The 22,589-nt window shown below is 50.0% G+C and overlaps 1 protein-coding gene across 2 annotated transcripts in view; it reads left to right on the top strand.

The window, feature by feature from the left end:
* Positions 1–22,589, top strand: part of TGS1 (trimethylguanosine synthase 1) — a 116,176-nt gene that overhangs the window by 80,683 nt on the left and 12,904 nt on the right. For both annotated transcript variants that reach the window (XM_075353263.1, XM_075353264.1), the window contains exon 11: positions 10,600–10,761. In XM_075353263.1, coding sequence (XP_075209378.1) covers positions 10,600–10,761 — 162 coding nt within the window. The remainder of the gene's footprint in view (positions 1–10,599; positions 10,762–22,589) is intronic.

The raw sequence follows: 22,589 nt of genomic DNA, 5'->3' as shown, positions 1-22,589 counted from the left end.
CGCAATGTCTGCACTGCGACTTACCCTGTTAATGCTGTCCTAAAAGTACAGTCGAGGTTTCGGTCCTTCCCAAGCTCCGGCAGGTCCCAATTGTCCTCGTGCAAAAGGGCTACAAAACCTCAGACGGGCTCAGATTCCGGCCGGGCTCAATCTCGCCCAAGGAAGGCAGTCGGAGGAACCGCTACCAAGGCGGTCTCCTCAGGACTCTCAGCTCTCTCTCTCTCTCTCCGCATCCGCGGTTGATGGCAGACTCCCCCGCCTTTGGCGACATTTAGCTGCCACAGGTCACAGACCGGTGGGTGACGGACATTGTGCTCACGTGCACAGGACAGTGTTCTGTTCTCGTCCTCCGACTCCATTCTTCAGAACGGCCCCACCTCTCCACCGAGCAGATGCCCTGCTGCAGGCGGTGGACGCTCTAAGAGCAGAAGGAGTGGTGATCCCTGTCCCCCCTCAGGAACGAGGGCGAGGGTTTGTACTCCAATCTCTTTGTGGCTCCAAAAAATGGACGGTTCCTTCCGTCCTGTTCTGGTTCTGAAACTGCTCAACGAGCATGCGAACGCCAGGCGGTTCCGGATGGGATCCCTCCGATCCGTCATTGCCTCAATGTCTCGAGGAGACTTCCTTGCCTCAACAGACATCAAAGATGCCTATCTCCACGTGCCAATTGCTACGGAGCACCAACGTTTTCTACGTTTTGTGATAGGAGACGAACATCTTCTGTTCGTAGCTCTGCCATTCAGTCTGGTGACAGCCCCACGGGTGGGCACCAAGGTCATGGCAGCAGTGGTAGCAGTCTTGCACTCTCACGGACACCCGGTGATTCCGTACTTGGACGATCTACTCGTCAAAGCAACCTCCCTCGAGGCATGCCAACGCAGCCTGAATGTTACGCTGGAGACTTTCCAGACTTTCGGGTGGATCATCAATTTGGCAAGGTCAAATCTGTCTCCGACTCAATCACTAACGTATCTCGGCATGGAGTTTCATACTCTATCAGCCATAGTGAAGCTTCCGCTGAACCAGCAGCGTTCACTGCGGACAGAGGTGCAGTCTCTCCTTCAAGGCCAGTCGCACCCCTTAAGGCGCCTCATGCACTTCCTAAGGAAGATGGTGGCAGCCATCGAGGCAGTTCTCTTTGCGCAGTTTCATCTGCGCCAACGGCAATGGGACATTCTCCGCCAATGGGATGGGCAGTCAACCTCCCTGGACGGGAAGTCTCCCTTTCCCTGACGGCCGAGGACTCTCTGCAATAGTGGCTTATTCCCACCTCATTGCCATAGCCCCCATCCTGGGCAGTGGTCACGACAGATACGAGTCTGTCAGGGTGGGGAGCAGTTTGTCTCCGCCACATGGCTCAGGGGACGTGGACTCAGCAGGAGTCCACCCTTCAGTTCGATGTGCTGGAAATCGGGGCAGGGTATCTTACCCTATTAGCTTTCCAAAAGTGGCTAGAAGGGAGCAGATCCGAATCCAGTCGGACATCTCCACAGCGGTGGCATACATCAACCACCAAGGAGGGACACGCAGTCAGCAGCCTTCCAGGAAGTCCGGCGAATCCTCATGTGGGTGGAGGACACAGCATCCACCATATCCGCAGTTCACATCCCGGGCGTAGAAAACTGGGAAGCAGGCTTCCTCAGTCGCCAGGGCATGGACGCGGGGGAATGGTCCCTTCACCCGGACGTGTTTCAGGAAATCTGTTGCCGCTGGGGGGGGGGGGCCGGACGTCGACCTAATGGCGTCTCGGCACACCAACAAGGTCCCGGCATTTATGGCACGATCGCGCGATCACAGAGCTCTGGCGGCAGACGCCTTAGTGCAAGATTGGTCGCAGTTCCGGCTCACATATGTGTTTCCACCTCTGGCACTCTTGCCCAGAGTACTGCGCAAAAATCAGATCCGATTGCAGCCGCGTCATACTCGTCGCACCAGACTGGCCGAGGAGATCGTGGTACCCGGATCTGTGGCATCTCACGGTCGGCCGACCGGGGTCACTACCAGACCGACCAGACTTACTGTCTCAAGGGCCGTTTTCTCCATCGGAATTCTGCGGCCCTGAACCTGACTGTGTGGCTTGTGTGTCCTGGATCCTAGCGTCTTCAGGATTATCCCAAGGGGTCGTTGCCACCATGAGACAGGCTAGGAAGCCCACGTCTGCTAAGATCTACCACAGAACGTGGAAGGTTTTCTTAATCTGGTGCTCTACTCAGGGAGTGTCTCCCTGGCCATTTGCATTGCCTATCTTTCTTTCCTTCCTACAATAGGAGTTAGAAAAGGGCTTGTCGCTAGACTCCCTCAAAGGGCAAGTCTCAGCACTATCCGTGTTTTTTCAGAAGCGTCTAGCACGTCTTTCTAAGGTGCGCACGTTCCCGCAGGGGGTTTGTCATATCGTACCCCCGTACAAGCGGCCGTTGGATCCATGGGATCTGAACAGGGTTCTAGTTGCTCTCCAGAAGCCGCCTTTCGAGCCTCTGAAGGAAGTTTCCTTTTCTCGCCTGTCACAGAAGGTGGCGTTTCTCGTTGCGATCACATCGCTTCGGCGAGTGTCTGAGCTGGCAGCTCTGTCATCCAAGGCTCCCTTCCTGGTGTTTCACCAGGACAAGGTAGTGCTGCGCATCATTCCGGAGTTTCTCCCTAAGGTAGTATCCTCGTTTCATCTTAATCAGGATATCTCCTTACCGTCCTTTTGCACTCATCCGGTTCACCGGTATGAGAATGATTTACGTTTGCTAGATCTGGTGAGAGCACTCAGAATCTACATTTCACGCACGGCGCCCGTACGCCGTTCCGATGCCCTTGTCGCTGGTACGCGCAAGAGGTTGCAGGCTTCTAAAGCCACCCTGGCTCGATGGATCAAAGAACCAATTCTGGAAGCCTACCGTTTTGCAGGGCTTCCGGTTCTTTCAGGGCTGAAAGCCCATTCAACCAGAGCCGTGAGTGCGTCCTGGGCGCTACGACACCAGGCTTCGGCTCAACAGGTGTGCCAGGCAGCTACCTGGTCGAGTCTGCACACTTTCACCAAACATTATCAGGTGCATACCTATGCTTCGGCGGATGCCAGCTTAGGTAGAAGAGTCCTGCAGGCGGCAGTGACATCCCCGTAGGGGAGGGCTGTTTTGCAGCTCTAACATGAGGTATCTCTTTACCCACCCAGGGACAGCTTTTGGACGTCCCAATCGTCTGGGTCTCCCAATAGAGCGCTGAAGAAGAAGGGAATTTTGTTACTTACCGTAAATTCCTTTTCTTCTAGCTCTTATTGGGAGACCCAGCACCCGCCCTGTTGTCCTTCGGGATTTCTTGGTTGTTTGCGGGTACACATGTTGTTCATGTTGAACGGTTTTTCAGTTCTCCGACGTTATTCGGAGTTAATTTGTTTAAACCAGTTATTGGCTTCCTCCTTCTTGCTTTGGCACTAAAACTGGAGAACCCGTGATACCACGGGGGGGTATAGCCAGAGGGGGAGGGGCCTTGCACTTTTTAGTGTAGTGCTTTGTGTGGCCTCCGGAGGGCAGTAGCTATACCCCAATCGTCTGGGTCTCCCAATAAGAGCTAGAAGAAAAGGAATTTACGGTAAGTAACAAAATTCCCTTCTTCTTTGTCGCTCCATTGGGAGACCCAGACAATTGGGTGTATAGCTTCTGCCTCCGGAGGCCACACAAAGTATTATACTTAAAAGTGTAAAGCCCCTCCCCTTCTGCCTATACACCCTCCCGTGCATCACGGGCTCCTCAGTTTTTATACTTTGTGCGAAGGAGGCACACATGCACGCATAGCTCCACAATTTAGTCAGCAGCAGCTGCTGACTATATCGGATGGAAGAAAAGAGGGCCCATAACAGGGCCCCCAGCATGCTCCCTTCTCACCCCACTCTGGTCGGCGGTGTTGTTAAGGTTGAGGTACCCATTGCGGGTACACAGGCTGGAGCCACATGCTGTTTTCCTTCCCCATCCCTTAGGGGCTCTGGGTGAAGTGGGATCCTAATCGGTCTCCAGACACTGGGACCGTGCTCCCTCCGCAGCCCTTGGGGAATCTGCTGGACAGGAGCCGGGTATCGTCAGGGACAAGGCCCTGCTACTGTGAGGTACTCTGTGTCCCCTTGGGGACGGCGCATGGAGCGCCCGTGTTATACACGCTGCAGCACTGCTGGGTGTGTTGGTGCGCCGGGACTACCGCGCTGGACGCGCTTGTGTTCTACACGCTGCAGCAGCTGCTGGGTGTGTTTGTGCGCCGGGACTACCGCGCTGGCCGCGCTTGTTTTCCGGCCGCGCTTATAACTTTAGTCCCCGGCTTCTGCGGCCTAGTACCACATACTCCCGCCCCCCGGCCTGCCAGTCAGGGGAAGGGAGGGACGCTGCACTGGACGTCAGCGCTGAGGGCTGGAGCATACTTTGCATCCTCCTCCCCCCTCACTGAGCACAGTGGGGCACCAGATTCCCGCACTTTCTAGGGCACGCCCACGGCCCCCTCCTCCTCACAGAACGCTGACAGCCATTCCTGTCAGCACTTCAGAAGCTGGAGAGGAGAGACACAGCTCTGGGAGGCCCAGGCAGGGATCTGGTGGTCACACAACCGATTTGGGCGGTCGGTAAGCCGCACCTGTTACTAGGTGCTGGCCCCCCGAGGTGCCGAAGTTTATATATATATATATGCTTATAGGCTATACATATACTCTGTACGGTAGCACTGTTGATTTTTGGCTATATACCCTCCCGGATTGTACTCTGAGGAGACAACAGCATGTTGTCCGCAAATAGCAAGGGTGCCAAAGCACAGGCTTACTTTGCAACCTGTACCTCATGTGCGGCTATGCTACCGGCAGGTTCCACCTACCCTCATTGTGTACAATGCTCGGCCCCTGTGGCACTTACTCAGCCGGAGCCTCTGCCACTGGTGGCCCAGGTGGAACCACCTGCTACCACTGTCCAGGTGACAGGGACGGAGTTTGCAGTATTCGCTGACAAACTTTCTGAGTCTATGGATAAATGGTCTGCTAGGATACTAGAAGCTTTGCAGTCCAGAACGGTAACACAGGCCTCGGGCACTGTGGAATCATTGACCCCAGGCCCCCCTCGGTTGGAGCGGCAAAGTGCTCCTGGGGTGACTCATAGGTCCCAAGGTGAGGTCTCCGACACGGACCGCAGTCCCAGACCGCCTAAGCGGGCTCGCTGGGAGCTTCCCTCGACCTCATCACACTGCTCAGGGTCTCAGCAGGAGGACTCTCTGAGTCTAGAGGATGAAGCGGAGGTGGCAGATCAGGATTCTGATCCTGAGGTCGCTCTCAACCTAGATACTCCTGAGGGAGACGCCATAGTGAATGACCTTATAGCGTCCATCAATCAGGTGTTGGATCTTTCTCCCCCAGCTCCTCCAATTGAGGAGTCAGCTTCTCAGCAGGAGAAATTCCGTTTTAGGTTTCCCAAACGTACAATGAGTACGTTTCTGGATCACTCCGACTTCAGAGAGGCGGTACAAAAACACCGAGCTTGTCCAGATAAGCGCTTTTCTAAGCGCCTTAAGGACACACGTTATCCCTTCCCCCCTGACGTTGTCAAGGGTTGGGCTCAGTGTCCCAAGGTGGATCCTCCAGTCTCCAGACTGGCGGCCAGATCCATAGTTGCAGTGGAAGATGGGGCTTCACTCAAAGATGCCACTGACAGACAGATGGAACTCTGGCTGAAATCCATCTATGAAGCTATCGGCGCTTCCTTTGCTCCGGCATTCGCAGCCGTATGGGCACTCCAAGCTATCTCAGCTTGTCACTCGCAGATTGATGCAGTCACACGTGTCTCTGCTCCACAAGTGGTGTCCTTTACCTCTCAGGCGTCGGCATTTGCGTCCTACGCCATTAATGCTGTCCTGGACTCTGCGAGCCGTACGGCGGTAGCATCCGCCAATTCGGTGGCAGTCCGCAGGGCCTTGTGGCTACGTGAATGGAAGGCAGACTCTGCTTCCAAAAAGTTCTTAACCGGTTTGCCACTTTCTGGCGACCGCCTGTTTGGTGAGCGATTGGATGAAATCATTAAGCAATCCAAGGGAAAGGACTCATCCTTACCCCAGTCCAAACCAAACAGACCTCAACAACGGAAGGTACAATCGAGGTTTCGGTCCTTTCGGCCCGCGGCCAGGTCTCAATTCTCCTCGTCCAACAGGCCACAGAAGGGTCAGAGGGACTCCGATTCATGGCGGTCTAAGTCAAAAGATGCTTATCTCCACGTACCGATTGCACCAGAGCATCAGCGCTTCCTGCGTTTCGCCATAGGGGACGAACACCTTCAGTTCGTGGCACTGCCTTTCGGCCTGGCGACAGCCCCACGGGTTTTCACCAAGGTCATGGCAACAGTGGTAGCAGTCCTACACTCTCAGGGACACTCGGTGATCCCTTACTTAGACTATCTGCTTGTCAAGGCACCCTCTCGAGTGGCATGCCAACACAGCCTGGACATTGCTCTGGAGACACTCCAGAGATTCGGGTGGATCATCAATTTCCCAAAGTCAAATCCGACACCGGCCCAATCACTGACATATCTTGGCATGGAGTTTCATACTCTCTCAGCGATAGTGAAGCTTCCGCTGAACAAACAGCGTTCACTACAGGCAGGGGTGCAATCTCTCCTTCAAGGCCAGTCACACCCCTTGAGGCGCCTCATGCACTTCCTAGGGAAGATGGTGGCAGCAATGGAGGCAGTTCCTTTTGCGCAGTTTCATCTGCGTCCACTTCAGTGGGACATTCTCCGCAAATGGGACAGGAAGTCGACGTCCCTCGACAGGAACGTCTCCCTTTCTCAGGCAGCCAAAGCCTCCCTTCGGTGGTGGCTTCTTCCCACTTCATTGTCGAAGGGGAAATCCTTCTTACCCCCATCCTGGGCGGTGGTCACGACGGACGCGAGTCTGTCAGGGTGGGGAGCGGTCTTTCTCCACCACAGAGCTCAGGGTACCTGGACTCAGCCGGAGTCCTCCCTACAGATCAATGTTCTGGAGATAAGGGCAGTGTATCTTGCCCTGAAGGCGTTCCAACCGTGGCTGGAAGGCAAGCAGATCCGAATTCAGTCGGACAACTCCACCGCGGTGGCATACATCAACCACCAAGGCGGAACACGCAGTCGGCAAGCCTTCCAGGAAGTCCGGCGGATTCTGCTGTGGGTGGAAGCCACAGCATCCACCATATCCGCAGTTCACATCCCGGGCGTAGAAAACTGGGAAGCAGACTTTCTCAGTCGCCAGGGCATGGACGCAGGAGAATGGTCCCTTCACCCGGACGTGTTTCAAGAGATCTGTTGCCGCTGGGGGATGCCGGACGTCGACCTAATGGCGTCACGGCACAACAACAAGGTCCCGGCATTCATGGCACGGTCTCAAGATCACAGAGCTCTGGCGGCGGACGCATTAGTTCAGGATTGGTCGCAGTTCCAACTGCCTTATGTGTTTCCTCCTCTGGCACTGCTGCCCAGAGTGTTACGCAAGATCAGGTCCGACTGCCGTCGCGCCATCCTCGTCGCTCCAGATTGGCCGAGGAGGTCGTGGTACCCGGATCTGTGGCATCTCACGGTGGGCCAACCGTGGGCACTACCAGACCGACCAGATTTGCTGTCTCAAGGGCCGTTTTTCCATCTGAATTCTGCGGCCCTCAACCTGACTGTGTGGCCATTGAGTCCTGGATCCTAGCGTCTTCAGGGTTATCTCAAGAGGTCATTGCCACTATGAGACAGGCCAGGAAACCAACGTCCGCCAAGATCTACTACAGGACGTGGAGGATATTCTTATCCTGGTGCTCTGATCAGGGTTTTACTCCCTGGCCATTTGCCTTGCCCACTTTTCTTTCCTTCCTTCAATCTGGATTGGAAAAGGGTTTGTCGCTTGGCTCCCTTAAGGGACAGGTCTCAGCGCTCTCTGTGTTTTTTCAGAAGCGCCTAGCCAGACTTCCACAGGTACGCACGTTCCTGCAGGGGGTTTCTCACATAGTCCCTCCTTACAAGCGTCCGTTAGAACCCTGGGATCTGAACAGGGTGCTGATGGCACTTCAGAAACCACCGTTCGAGCCAATGAAAGATATTTCTCTTTCACGCCTTTCGCAGAAAGTGGTCTTCCTAGTAGCAGTCACATCACTTCGGAGAGTGTCTGAGCTAGCAGCGCTGTCATGCAAAGCCCCTTTCCTGGTGTTTCACCAGGACAAGGTGGTTCTGCGGCCGGTTCCGGAATTTCTCCCGAAGGTGGTATCCCCCTTTCATCTCAATCAGGATATCTCTTTACCTTCTTTTTGTCCTCATCCAGTTCACCAATGTGAAAAGGATTTGCACTTGTTAGATCTGGTGAGAGCACTCAGACTCTACATTTCTCGTACGGCGCCCCTGCGCCACTCGGATGCACTCTTTGTCCTTGTCGCTGGACAGCGTAAAGGGTTACAGGCTTCTAAGTCAACCCTGGCTCGGTGGATCAAGGAACCAATTCTCGAAGCCTACCGTTCTTCTGGGCTTCAGATTCCCTCAGGGCTGAAGGCCCATTCTACCAGAGCCGTGGGTGCGTCCTGGGCTTTGCGGCACCAGGCTACGGCTCAGCAGGTGTGTCAGGCGGCTACCTGGTCGAGCCTGCACACTTTCACGAAACACTATCAGGTGCATACCTATGCTTCGGCAGATGCCAGCCTAGGTAGGCGAGTCCTGCAGGCGGCGGTTGCCCACCTTTAGGAAGGGGCCGTTTTTACGGCTCTATTACGAGGTATTATTTTACCCACCCAGGGACTGCTTTTGGACGTCCCAATTGTCTGGGTCTCCCAATGGAGCGACAAAGAAGAAGGGAATTTTGTTTACTTACCGTAAATTCCTTTTCTTCTAGCTCCAATTGGGAGACCCAGCACCCGCCCCTGTTCCCTTCGGGCTGTTGTTCTTTGTGTACACATGTTGTTCATGTTGAATGGTTTTCAGTTCTCCGAACTTCCTTCGGATTGAATTACTTTAGACCAATTTATAAGTTTTCCTCCTTCCTGCTTTTGCACCAAAACTGAGGAGCCCGTGATGCACGGGAGGGTGTATAGGAAGAAGGGGAGGGGCTTTACACTTTTAAGTGTAATACTTTGTGTGGCCTCCGGAGGCAGAAGCTATACACCCAATTGTCTGGGTCTCCCAATTGGAGCTAGAAGAAAAGGAATTTACGGTAAGTAAACAAAATTCCCTTCTTTACCTAAAAATGTTGCTCTAGACTCAATTTATTCACTTTTAGAAGAAATAACACAACAAAATGGACCCCAAAATTTGTTAATTTCTTATGTGAGATATAAGCGCTCTCAGGTCATGTGGTCAGAAACCTCTGGTTGGACAAACAGGGGGACCCGGAACAGCAGGAGTAATATTTGAATTTGGAACACAAATTTTGCTGAAATAGATTGCGGGCACCTAAAGTACCTAAACAACAGAAACCTTCCACAAATAACCCCATTATGGCAATTACACCCCTCAAAGATTTGATCGAGGGATATAGTGAGCATTTTGAACCTACAGATACTTCACAAAATGTGATAACATTATTCCGTCATATTGAAAATTTTTATTTTTTTCACAAAAATGTTGCTTTTGTGTGAAAGAACTCTGGTGTAAGGGCATAAAACTTAAAAGTTTGAAAATTGCAAAATATTCGATTTTATTTTTTTTTTCCACAAATAAAAACAAAAAATATCGTCCTAAATTTACCACTATCATGAAATACAATATGTCATGAAAAAAACATTCTTAGAATCACTGGGATCCGTTGAAGCGTTCCAGAGTTATAACCTTAAAGTGGTAGTGGCCAGAATTCTAACATTTTGCCTTGGCATTAAGTACAAAATTGACTTCATTCTTAAAGGGAACCTGTCAGCAGATTTGGTGACTATAAGCTGCGGCTACGACCACCAGGCTCTTATATACAGCATTCTAACATGCTGTATATAAGAGCCAAGGCCACTGTGTAGAATGTAAAAAGCACTTTATAATACTTGCCTAAAACGGTCGCTGCGGTTCTCCGGTGCCAGCGCCTTCTCTTTCAGCCATCTTCGTCCTCTTTCTGAAGCCTGTGTGCATGACGCGTTAGGGCAGATCAAAGTGCGCCTGCGCCTCAAAGCCAGCGAGTGTGGATGACGTAGGATGCGTCATGCAGTCCGGCTTCAGAAGAAGGTTGACAAAGATGGCCGAAAGAGGAGGCGCCAGCACCGGAGAACGAAGACGCCTGTATGACCCAACTCCACCGCAGCAACCGTTTAGGTAAGTATTATAAAGTGATTTTTACGTTCTACACAGCAGCCAGCAGAATGCTGTATATAAGAGCCCACTGGTGGTGGCCGCACCATATAGGCCCCAAAAACTGGTGACAGGTTCCCTTTTAAGGGGTTAAAGTTCAGGTCCGCTCATCCATACTCACTCGGAAGTTTTTATTGTCCTGTTTTCCATTACATTGTATAGTAAACTACATTCTGCAAAAAAATAAGTCATCATATGGCCATGTCGATTAGAAAAGTTAAAAAATGTTCTTGGTAGAGATAAGATTATGTTCTTGGTAGAGAAAAAGAAAATTAGCCACATCATTATGGGGTTAATAATTTATAAATCTGTATGTGTGATTGTGTTATAGGAGCGGGCACATCTGTCAAGTACAAGAAAATAAGTAAAAAGCAGAGAAAGAAGATTCGGATTTGGCCCGCAGAAATTGCCATCGATCCTTGCCTGGCCAAGTACTGGGCTCAGCGCTACAGACTCTTCTCTCGCTTTGATGAAGGAATTAAGCTTGATAAAGGTAGGCTGTGACGTACGACCGTTCTTGACATCCTTGTTGCATAGTTTTTAAAATCGAGAAGAAAATTCTAAAAGGCCAAATTAATTTTAATTAGAAATTGCCATCAATCTATTAAAATTGGATTCAATACTGCGTCTTTTTGGCATCAGTTTTTTAGGGGAGATTTTGCACACCCATTGGAATCTATGGGCAAATCTTTTTTTTTTTTCTTCTTCAATACAAACCATTGGTCCATGTGCTATTTACCACATGGGTAGCAGACAGACAGAAAAAGCAATCCTGTGAACGTACCCTAAGGCTATGTGCCCACGGGAAATTAAACCTGCGGATTTATCTGCGGAAAATCCGCGCATTTTCTGGATTTTCCAGATAAATCTGCAGGTTTGCACAAGTACAGACACTCCCCTTGTTATCCTATGGGACATGGGGAGTGCTGTGTCCATTCTGTGGTATGTGTGGATGTCCCGCAGCCGCACGTAATTGCACATCATTATTTCTGCGGCAATACCTGCAGAATTCCCAGCCCTCCACTATGGAGATAGGGCCGGGTCTTCCGCAGGTAAGCCGCATGAATGTCCACAGGTCTACAGCGGCTATTTCGCTGGAATCCCGCAGCTAAAAATAGCTGCGGATTCCGGCAAGCAGCTGCGGGAACCTGCGGATATATCCACAGGTGCGAGCTTCCGTGGGCACATAGCTTTAGAGGTTGCATCAGAGTACATGTTCTCCATTATATTGTGAATCCCTAAAAGTGGAGAATTGGACATCACACAGTAACCAATCCTTAAGAAATGATCTCTCAGTAAAGAAAGATTGTCAGCATCAGTGTTTGACTTCAAAATATCCAATTTCTTTCTGGGACACATGGGTATCCACCAGTATATTCAGTATTGCAGCTCTCACACAGTTTTATGATTTTTATTTTTTTTTTGCTTTAATGGTTCTTTTCCATTTACTAATGGCTCATACACATTGCTAATGCCATGTATAGGGATTGCAGAGTGTGTGAGCCGTATCCTGAGCCTACATTCCCTTCAGGGGCACTAAATACATGGCTTGTACTCAAGCCGTGGTACAGTTGTGTGCGGTTAAATTTGCAGATTCGCCTTTCCTAAAGCCGGGCATCAATCTATAATGGCATACAAATTATCACTACCTAACAATTGAATTATAAACCCTGACACACAGCCTACAGGGTCACGATGAATGATAAAGTAAGCTCAAATTCTGAGAACTGAAACCTCTGTAACTACACTTATATCACCCACTGTATATAGAGTGTATTGAACATATTACAAATCTTCTAAGTAGATATATTTTTAAAGATGCTATTTACATAAATTTCTTTGTCGCTCTATTGGGAGACCCAGACAATTGGGTGTATAGGCTATGCCTCCGGAGGCCGCACAAAGTATTACATTCAAAAGTGTTAAGCCCCTCCCCTTCTGCCTATACACCCCCCGTGCTCCCACGGGCTCCTCAGTTTTTTGCTTTGTGCGAAGGAGGTCAGACACGCACGCACAGCTCCACAGATTGGTCAGCAGCAGCTGCTGACCATGTCGGATGGAAGAAAAGTGGGCCCATATAGAGCCCCCAGCATGCTCCCTTCTCACCCCACTCTTGTCGGTGGTGTTGTAAGGTTGAGGTATCCATTGCGGGTACGGAGGCTGGAGCCCACATGCTGTTTTCCTTCCCCATCCCCCTCAGGGCTCTGGTGGAAGTGGGATCCTATCGGTCTCCAGGCACTGAGACCGTGCTTCATCCACAACTCCTGTGGAGCCTGCTGGATAGGAGCCGGGTATCGTTCAGGGACATGGCCCTGCTACTTGGAAGTACTCTGTATCCCGGTGGGGACCGCGCACAGCAACACTCCAGCTTTGCTGGGTGTGCTAGTGCATCGGGGACCGCGGCGCTGACCGGGTTAATATGTGCCATTACACACTCAACGTTGCTGAGTGTGTTTATGTATAGGGACTGCCGCACTGACCGCCGCTGCCATGGAAACACTGCGGCGCGGCTGGGACTTGTAGTGCGCCGGGGACTTCCACGCGGCCGCGATTTTACGGCGGCCGCGTTTATTACTAGAGTCCCCGGCTTTTTGCGGCCTAGTTCCTTTCCTCCCACCCCCAGCCCTGACAGGCAGGGGAAGGGCGGGACGCTTCTCAGAACGAGCAGCACTGAGGGCTGGAGCATGCTTTGCATACTCCACTCCCCTCACTGTGCACAGTGCAGGCACCAGTTCCCGCTCTTTCTGGGTCACGCCCACGGCTCCCTCCTCTCCTCAGGACGCATTCCTGTCAGCTCCTCGGACGCTGCAGAGGGGGACAAAGTCTGGGAGACCCAGGCAGGGACTCTGGTGGCCTCACAACCGCTTTAAGCGGGTGGTAAGCAGCACCTGTGGTGCTAGCCCCATTGTGCAGTAGTGTAACATTATATGTTTATTTTACACTGTATAGTGCACAGTTAATTTCTGGCTATATACCCTATTGTGTTACTCAGGGAAGATAATAGCATGGCGCCCACGAAAGGCAGGGGTGCCAAAACACAGGCTTATTATGTTGCCTGCGCCGCATGTACGACCCCGCTACCGACAGGTTCCACTGACCCTCATTGTGTGCATTGTTCGGCCCCTGTGGCACTTGCTCAGCCAGAGCCTCTGCTAGGGGGGGCCCAGGGGGAGCCACCTGCTAACACTGTTCAGGTGACAGGAACGGAGTTTGCAAAACTCTCTGAGACTATGGCTAAGATACTAGAAGCCTTGCAGTCCAGGCCGGTATCTCAGCACAGGGACTCTGTTGAATCTTTGTTCCCTGGCCCACCTCAGCTGGACCAACAATGTCCTCCCGGGGTATCTCATGGATCCCAAGCTGAGGGTTCTGACACAGACCCCAGCCCCAGACCGACTAAGCGAGCTCGCTTAGATTTTCCCTCGACATCATCATATTGTGCAGGGTCTCAGAGGGGGGAATCTCTGGTTGATGATGCGGAGACAGCTGATCAGGATTCTGATCCTGAGGCCGCTCTCAATCTTGATACTCCGGACGGGGACGCCATAGTGAACGACCTTATTGCGTCCATCAATCGTATGTTGGATATTTCTCCCTCAGCTCCTCCGGTGGAGGAGTCAGCTTCCCAGCAGGAGAAATTCCGTTTCAGGTTTCCCAAGCGTACACCGAGTATGTTTCTGGACCACTCTGATTTCAGAGAGGCAGTCCAGAATCACCATGCTTGTCCAGATAAGCGTTTTTCTAAGCGCCTTAAGGATACACGTTATCCCTTTCCCCCTGACGTGGTCAAAAGTTGGGCTCAGTGTCCCAAAGTGGATCCTCCAATCTCCAGACTGGCAGCTAGATCCATACTTGCAGTGGAAGATGGGGCTTCACTCAAAGACGCCACTGACAGGCAGATGGAGCTCTGGTTGAAATCCATCTATGAAGCTATCAGCGCTTCTTTTGCCCCAGCATTCGCAGCCGTATGGGCGCTACAAGCTATCTCAGCAGGTCAAGCGCAAATTGACGCAGCCACACGCACGTCCGCGCCACAGGTGGCGTCCATAACCACTCAGACGTCGGCATTTGCGTCTTACGCTATTAATGCTGTCCTGGACTCTGCGAGCCGTACGGCGGTTGCAGCCGCCAATTCGGTGGTACTCCGCAGGGCCTTGTGGCTACGGGAATGGAAGGCAGATTCTGTTTCCAAAAAGCGCTTAACCAGTTTGCCAATTTCTGGCGACCGATTGTTTGGCGAGCGTTTGGATGAAATCATCAAACAATCCAAGGGAAAGGATACATCCTTACCCCAGCCCAAACCGAACATACCCCAACAGAGGAAGGGTCAGTCGAGGTTTCGGTCCTTTCGGGGCGCGGGCAGGTCCCAATTCTCCTCGTGCAAAAGGCCTCAGAAAGATCAAAGGAACTCTGATGCATGGCGGTCTAAGTCACGTCCTAAAAAGACCACCGGAGGTGCCGCTACCAAAGCGGCTTCCTCATGACTTTCGGCATCCTCACTCCGCATCCTCGGTCGGTGGCAGGCTCTCCCGCTTTTGCGACACCTGGCTGCCACGGGTAAAAGACCGTTGGGTGAGAGACATTCTGTCTCACGGTTACAAGATAGAGTTCACCTCTCGTCCCCCGACTCGATTCTTCAGGTCATCCCCGCCTCCCGAGCGAGCCGAGGCTCTTCTGCAGGCGCTGGGCATTCTGAAGGCAGAAGGAGTGGTGGTCCCTGTTCCTCTTCAGCAACAGGGCCACGGTTTTTACTCCAACTTGTTTGTGGTCCCAAAGAAGGACGGGTCTTTCCGACCTGTCCTGGACCTGAAACTTCTCAACAAACACGTAAAGACCAGGCGGTTCCGGATGGAATCCCTCCGCTCCGTCATCGCGTCAATGTCCCAGGGAGATTTCCTTGCATCGATCGATATCAAAGATGCTTATCTCCACGTACCGATTGCTCCAGAGCACCAGCGCTTCTTGCGCTTCGCCATAGGAAACGAACACCTGCAGTTCGTGGCACTGCCGCTCGGCCTGGCAACAGCCCCACGGGTGTTCACCAAGGTTATGGCTACTGTAGTAGCGGTCCTCCACTCTCAGGGTCACTCGGTGATCCCGTACTTGGACGATCTGTTGATCAAGGCACCCTCTCTAGAGGCATGCCAACACAGCCTCGACGCTACCCTGGAGACTCTCCAGAGTTTCGGGTGGATCATCAATTTTCCAAAGTCAAATCTGACACCGGCCCAATCGCTGACATACCTTGGCATGGAGTTTCATACCCTCTCAGCGATAGTGAAGCTTCCGCTGATCAAGCAGCGGTCACTACAGACAGGGGTACAATCTCTCCTTCAAGGTCGGTCACACACCTTGAGGCGCCTCATGCACTTCCTGGGGAAGATGGTGGCAGCAATGGAGGCAGTTCCTTTCGCGCAGTTTCACCTGCGTCCTCTTCAATGGGACATCCTACGCAAATGGGACAGGAAGCCGACGTCCCTCGACAGGAACGTCTCCCTCTCGCAGGCGACCAAAGCTTCCCTTCGGTGGTGGCTTCTTCCCACTTCATTATCGAAAGGGAAATCCTTCCTACCCCCATCCTGGGAGGTGGTCACGACGGACGCGAGTCTGTCAGGGTGGGGAGCGGTTTTTCTCCACCACAGGGCTCAGGGTACGTGGACCCAGCAAGAGTCCTCGCTTCAGATCAATGTTCTGGAAATACGGGCAGTGTATCTTGCACTGAAAGCGTTCCAGCAGTGGCTGGAAGGCAAGCAGATCAGAATTCAGTCGGACAATTCCACAGCGGTGGCATACATCAACCACCAAGGCGGCACACGCAGTCGGCAAGCCTTCCTGGAAGTCCGGCAGATTTTGATGTGGGTGGAAGCCACGGCCTCCACCATCTCTGCAGTTCACATTCCAGGCGTGGAAAACTGGGAAGCAGATTATCTCAGTCGCCAGGGCATGGACGCAGGGGAATGGTCCCTTCACCCGGACGTGTTTCAGGAGATCTGTTGCCGCTGGGGGGTGCCGGACGTCGACCTCATGGCGTCCCGGCACAACAACAAGGTACCGGCGTTCATGGCACGGTCTCAAGATCCCAGAGCTCTGGCGGCAGACGCCTTAGTTCAGGATTGGTCGCAGTTTCAGCTCCCTTATGTGTTTCCTCCGCTGGCACTGTTGCCCAGAGTGTTACGCAAGATCAGGGCCGACTGCCGCCGCGTCATCCTCGTCGCTCCAGACTGGCCGAGGCGGTCGTGGTACCCGGATCTGTGGCATCTCACGGTCGGCCAACCGTGGGCACTACCAGACCGACCAGACTTGCTATCTCAAGGGCCGTTTTTCCATCTGAATTCTGCGGCCCTCAACCTGACTGTGTGGCCATTGAGTCCTGGATCCTAGCGTCTTCAGGGTTATCTCAAGACGTCATTGCCACTATGAGACAAGCTAGGAAACCAACGTCCGCCAAGATCTACCACAGGACGTGGAAAATTTTCCTGTCGTGGTGCTCTGCTCAGGGTATTTCTCCCTGGCCTTTTGCCTTGCCCACTGGAAAAGGGTTTGTCGCTCGGCTCCCTTAAGGGACAAGTCTCAGCGCTCTCTGTGTTTTTCCAGAAGCGCCTAGCCAGACTTCCACAGGTACGCACGTTCCTGCAGGGGGTTTGTCACATCGTCCCTCCTTACAAGCGGCCGTTAGAACCCTGGGATCTGAACAGGGTGCTGATGGTTCTTCAGAAACCACCATTCGAGCCAATGAGGGATATTTCTCTCTCACGCCTTTCGCAGAAAGTGGTTTTTCTAGTAGCAGTCACTTCACTTCGGAGAGTGTCTGAGCTAGCAGCGCTGTCATGCAAAACCCCTTTCCTGGTGTTTCACCAGGACAAGGTGGTTCTGCGTCCGGTTCCGGAATTTCGCCCTGAGGTGGTATCCCCCTTTCATCTCAATCAGGATATATCCTTACCCTCTTTTTGTCCTCATCCAGTTCACCAATGTGAAAAGGATTTGCACTTGTTAGATCTGGTGAGAGCACTCAGACTCTACATTTCTCGTACGGCGCCCCTGCGCCGCTCGGATGCACTCTTTGTCCTTGTCGCTGGGCAGCGTAAAGGGTCACAGGCTTCCAAATCAACCCTGGCTCGGTGGATCAAGGAGCCAATTATCGAAGCTTACCGTTCGGCTGGGCTTCCGGTTCCCTCAGGGCTGAAGGCCCATTCTACCAGAGCCGTGGGCGCGTCCTGGGCTTTGAGGCACCAGGCTACGGCTCAGCAGGTGTGTCAGGCGGCTACCTGGTCGAGCCTGCACACTTTCACGAAGCACTATCAGGTGCATACCTATGCTTCGGCGGATGCCAGCCTAGGTAGACGAGTCCTTCAGGCGGCGGTTGCCCACCTGTAGGAAGAGGCCGTTTTACGGCTCTCTTATGAGGTATTATTTTACCCACCCAGGGACTGCTTTTGGACGTCCCAATTGTCTGGGTCTCCCAATAGAGCGACAAAGAAGAAGGGAATTTTGTTTACTTACCGTAAATTCCTTTTCTTCTAGCTCTAATTGGGAGACCCAGCACCCGCCCCTGTTTTTTTGTGTACACATGTTGTTCATGTTGAATGGTTTCAGTTCTCCGATATTCCTTCGGATTGAAGTTACTTTAAACCAGTTTATAATTCTTTTTCCTCCTTCTTGCTTTTGCACCAAAACTGAGGAGCCCGTGGGAGCACGGGGGGTGTATAGGCAGAAGGGGAGGGGCTTAACACTTTTAAGTGTAATACTTTGTGCGGCCTCCGGAGGCATAGCCTATACACCCAATTGTCTGGGTCTCCCAATTAGAGCTAGAAGAAAAGGAATTTACGGTAAGTAAACAAAATTCCCTTCTTCTCCCCAAATGTCAGTAAAACACACAAAGACATCAAACCATAGATTTCTTTGAAACCAATACATTTAGTAATGTGTAATAATGAGAACACAGGGAAAAAGTATTGAACACAATTACTGAAATGTATTTAATACTTCATACAAAAGCCTTTTATTGGTGATAACCGCTTCAAAATACCTCCTGCATGGAGAAACTAGTCTAATGCATTGCTCAGGTGTGCTTTTGGGCCATTCTTCCACACAAACACTCTTTAAATCCTGAAGGTCCTGTGAGCTCCTTCTATGAAATCTGACCTTTAGCTCTTTCCATAAATTTTCTATTGGATTCAGGTCAGGTGATTGGCTGGACCATTCTAGCAGCTTTATTTTTTCTTTTGATAATTTTTTCAATTGATAATTTCCTTTGCTGTGTGTTTGGGATCATTGCCTTGGTGAATTGTCCACCCTCGTTTCATCTTCATCATCCTGGTAGATGGCAGCAGATTTTTATCAAGAATGTCTCAGTACATTTGTCATTTCAATAATTGGATGTTCCCTAGTGCCATATGCTGAAAAACATCCCCACACCATAATGTTTGCACCTTCAAACTTCCCTGTTGGTAGGGTGTAATTGGGGTGATTTGCAGTGCCTTTTGGCCTCCAAACAAGTTGTGTATTACAACATCCAAAGAGTTAAATTTTGATCTCATCTGACCAGACTACATTCTCCCAGTATGTCACAGGCTTGTCTGAATGTTGTTAAGCATACTTTCTCATTTAAAGTTTTATTGATTTTTCAATAAAGTAGTCGACAATCAACATAAAACAATAAAAGTGATATACAGAATGTATATAGAGATCATCACATAAAAAAGACAGAAAGAAGGACAATTAAAGGGAAAGAGTGAAAAAGAGTGGGGGGAGAACAATTGAGACACAAGAATAGGAGAAAACAGAACAATCTTAAAATTGGGGTTTCAACTTGGGGAATGTTCGATATTTGAGTACTGCAAATAATACAACAAAGTTGACCAGATATAATAATAATAATAATAATAATTAATTAATAAAAAAGAGCAAGGGACTAGTCTCAAATTATTTTAGTATAGGAAGGCCTGCCATTAAGACCACTAAGTAGCAGTGGTACTCCTTGTTGTTTGAGTTATTAGTGTTTCCATACAGTGGATTGTACAGTGCCTTGCAAAAGTATTCAGCTCCCTTGAATTTTTCAACCTTTTCCCACATTTCAGGCTTCAAACATAAAGATAAAAATTTTTAAATTTTATGGTGAAGAATCAACAAGTAGGACACAATTGTGAAGTTGAATGAAATTTATTGCTTATTTTAAACTTTAAAAAAAAAAAACTGAAAATTGGGGTGTGCAATATTATTCGTCCCCTTTAAGTTAATACTTTGTAGTGCTACCTTTTGCTGCGATTACAGCTGCAATTCGCTTGTGATAGGCACATCAAGAGACTGAAACTCTTGCCCAATCTTCCTTTGCAAATAGCTCGAGCTGAGTGAGGCTGGATGGAGAGCGTTTGTGAACAGCAGTTTCAGCTCTTTCCACAGATTCTCGATTGGATTCAGGTCTGGACTGTGACTTGGCCATTCTAACACCTGGATACGTTTATTTGTGAACCATTCCATTGTAGATTTTGCTTTGTTTGGGATCATTGTTTTGTTGGAAGACAAATCTCCGTCCCAGACTCAGGTCTTTTGCAGATTCCAACAGGTTTTCTTCTTCAAGAATGGTCCTGTATTTGGCTCCATCCATCTTCCCATCAATTTTAACCATCTTCCCTGTCCCTGCTGAAGAAAAGCAGGCCCAAACCATGATGCTGCCACCACCATGTTTGACAGTGGTGATCGTGTGCTCAGGGTGATGAGCTGTGTTGCTTTTCCACCAAACATATCGTTTGGCATTGTGCCCAAATAGTTCGATTTTTGGATTCATTTGACAAGAGCACCTTCTTCCACATATTTGGTGTGCCTCGCAGGTGGCTTGTGGCAAACTTTAAACAACACTTTTTATGGCTATCTTTAAGAAATGGCTTTCTTCTTGCCTGTCTTCCATAAAGGCCAGATTTGTGCAGTGTACGACTGATTGTTGTCCTATGGACAGACTCTCCCACCTCAGCTGTAGATCTCTGCAGTTCATCCAGAGTGATCGTGGGCCTCTTGGCTGCATCTCTGATCAGTCTTCTCCTTGTTTGAGATGAAATTTTTGAGGAACGGCTGGTTCTTGGTAGATTTGCAGTGGTATGATACTCCTTCCATTTCAATATGATCACTTGCACAGTGCTTCTTGGGATGTTTAAAGTTGTAGAAATCTTTTTGTAATGAAATATGGCTTTAAACATCTCTACAACAGTATCACGGACCTGCCTGTTGTGTTCCTTGGTCTACATGATGCTCTCTGTGCTTTAAACAGAACATTGAGACTATCACAGAGCAGGTGCATTTATACGTAGGCTAAATTACACACAGGTGGCTTATATTTATCATCATCAGTCATTTAGGACAACATTGGATCATTCAGAGATCCTCAATGAACTTCTGGAGCAAGTTTGCTGCACTAAAAGTAAAGGGGACGAATAATATTGCACCCCCCAATTTTCAATTTGTTTTTTTACAAAAGTTTAAAATAAGCAATAAATTTCATTCAACTTCACAATTGTGTCCCACTTGTTGATTCTTCACCATAAAATTTACATTTTTTATCTTTGTTTGAAGCCTGAAATGTGGGAAAAGGTTGCAAAATTCAAGGGGGACGAATACTTTTGCAATGCACTATAGATATTTCAACAAATCATTCTAGAAAAGTGGGGTCTGTATCCTCTAATGCCAGTGAATTATCGTCTTGGCAGCCTGAAGTAGATGCTGTAGGAAGGATTTTTTGTAGACAGATTTGCACATAAGGAATATAGCAGTAGCGCTTCTGGAGAGGGGGGATTGTCACACCAGTACCCTCTTTGATCACCCCCTCCCAAAAAGCTCAAGGATCGAGCATGACCACCAGGGAATTGTGTACTGTCAAAGTAATGTGTCTCTTATAACAAGGCAGAGGTGTATTTTTCACAGTCTGTTTACAGACTGACCGCCGGTTTCCTGGCCTGAAGTTACAGCTTCATTTATGTCTGAGGTTATCACTCCGACCATTACAGTTCATGTATAGGCCATAAAATACACCAATTTAATCTTTTTGGTTTTAGAGAAATCTAACCTTTTAATAATGCAGTCCATACCTGTACAAAATGCACAGTATCTAAAATACTACACATTGTGCCAAATTGTGCATGTCCTTGCTTCAATTCTGCCTCTCTATAGTAATCATAGATTGCCCCTTAAAGGAAACCTGTCACCAGATTTGGCAACTATAACCTGCGTCCATCACCACTGAGCTCTTATATATAGCATTCTAGAACACTGTATATAAGAGCCCAGGCCACTCTGTAGAATGAAAAAATCACTTTTATTATACTCACCTAGGGACAGTCCGGTCCAATGGGTGTCTCTTCTCTCCGGTCTGGCTCCTCCTCTCTTCTGCAATCTACATCCTGATTTGCCCCAGCCCAGTATGGATGATGCGTCCTACACATCACCCACACAAGCCGGCATTGCGGTCCTGCACAGGTGCGCTTTGATCTGCCCTCCTCAGGGCAGCTCAAAGTACTGTAATGCGCATGCGCAAGGAAAGATGGGAAACCGCCCGTGCATGCGCACTACAATACTTTGATCTGCCCTGAGCGTGCCTGCACAGAACCGCAATGCTGACTTGTGTGGATGACGTAGGTCACGTCGTCCATACTGGGCTGGGTAGAAGGAGTACGGGAATTGCAACAGAGAGAAAGCGCTGGACCGGACAGCAGCGACACCTTTTTGTTTTTATCTCTGACATTTCATTGGAGAAAACGAGAACCATAGATTATATGCTGCGACCTGGAGGCTGACAATAAAAATACATCTTACAAAAATCTCTGTCTTCTCCCTACCAGGCTACACCTGGGTTGCCAACACCCAGTTATTTAGTGTAACTTAGCGCATCACACAGGCAGTCCAGGTAGCCCTACTCTAGCTTTTCCTTTAATTTTAGAGGCAGGGTTGACTGCCTCTCTCAGCTAGTCCTTTTTGTTTTGCAGTGCAGGATGCTGGTGTGTTTCACTCATCTTGGCTTCTTCAGCCCACCTTTGTTCATGGTATCTTGGACAATTGATTAGATACATTTGGATTGGCACATCCAAAGCCCTAGACAGACCATCCCTTATCCCCTTGACAGTCTGACCTTTTTGCCAGTGTGCTTCGTTTCCTCAAGGAGTCCCCAAGATTATGTGCCTTGTGCAGGGATTGTCCCTGAGTAATACGCCACCTTTAGATGCTATTGAAGCCCCCTTTGAGGCTGCTTGGTCAGCACTTTGCTATTTCGGTTCCACAAGGCAGTCTCCACATTACTGTCCACAGTCATTGATAACTGGATTAGAGAATAATAGATAG

The sequence above is a fragment of the Anomaloglossus baeobatrachus genome, chromosome 6 (assembly GCF_048569485.1).
Source record: "Anomaloglossus baeobatrachus isolate aAnoBae1 chromosome 6, aAnoBae1.hap1, whole genome shotgun sequence".
NCBI lineage: Eukaryota > Metazoa > Chordata > Amphibia > Anura > Aromobatidae > Anomaloglossus > Anomaloglossus baeobatrachus.
Note: the sequence above shows the minus strand (reverse complement) of the source record. Positions and strands in the feature narration are given on the sequence as shown.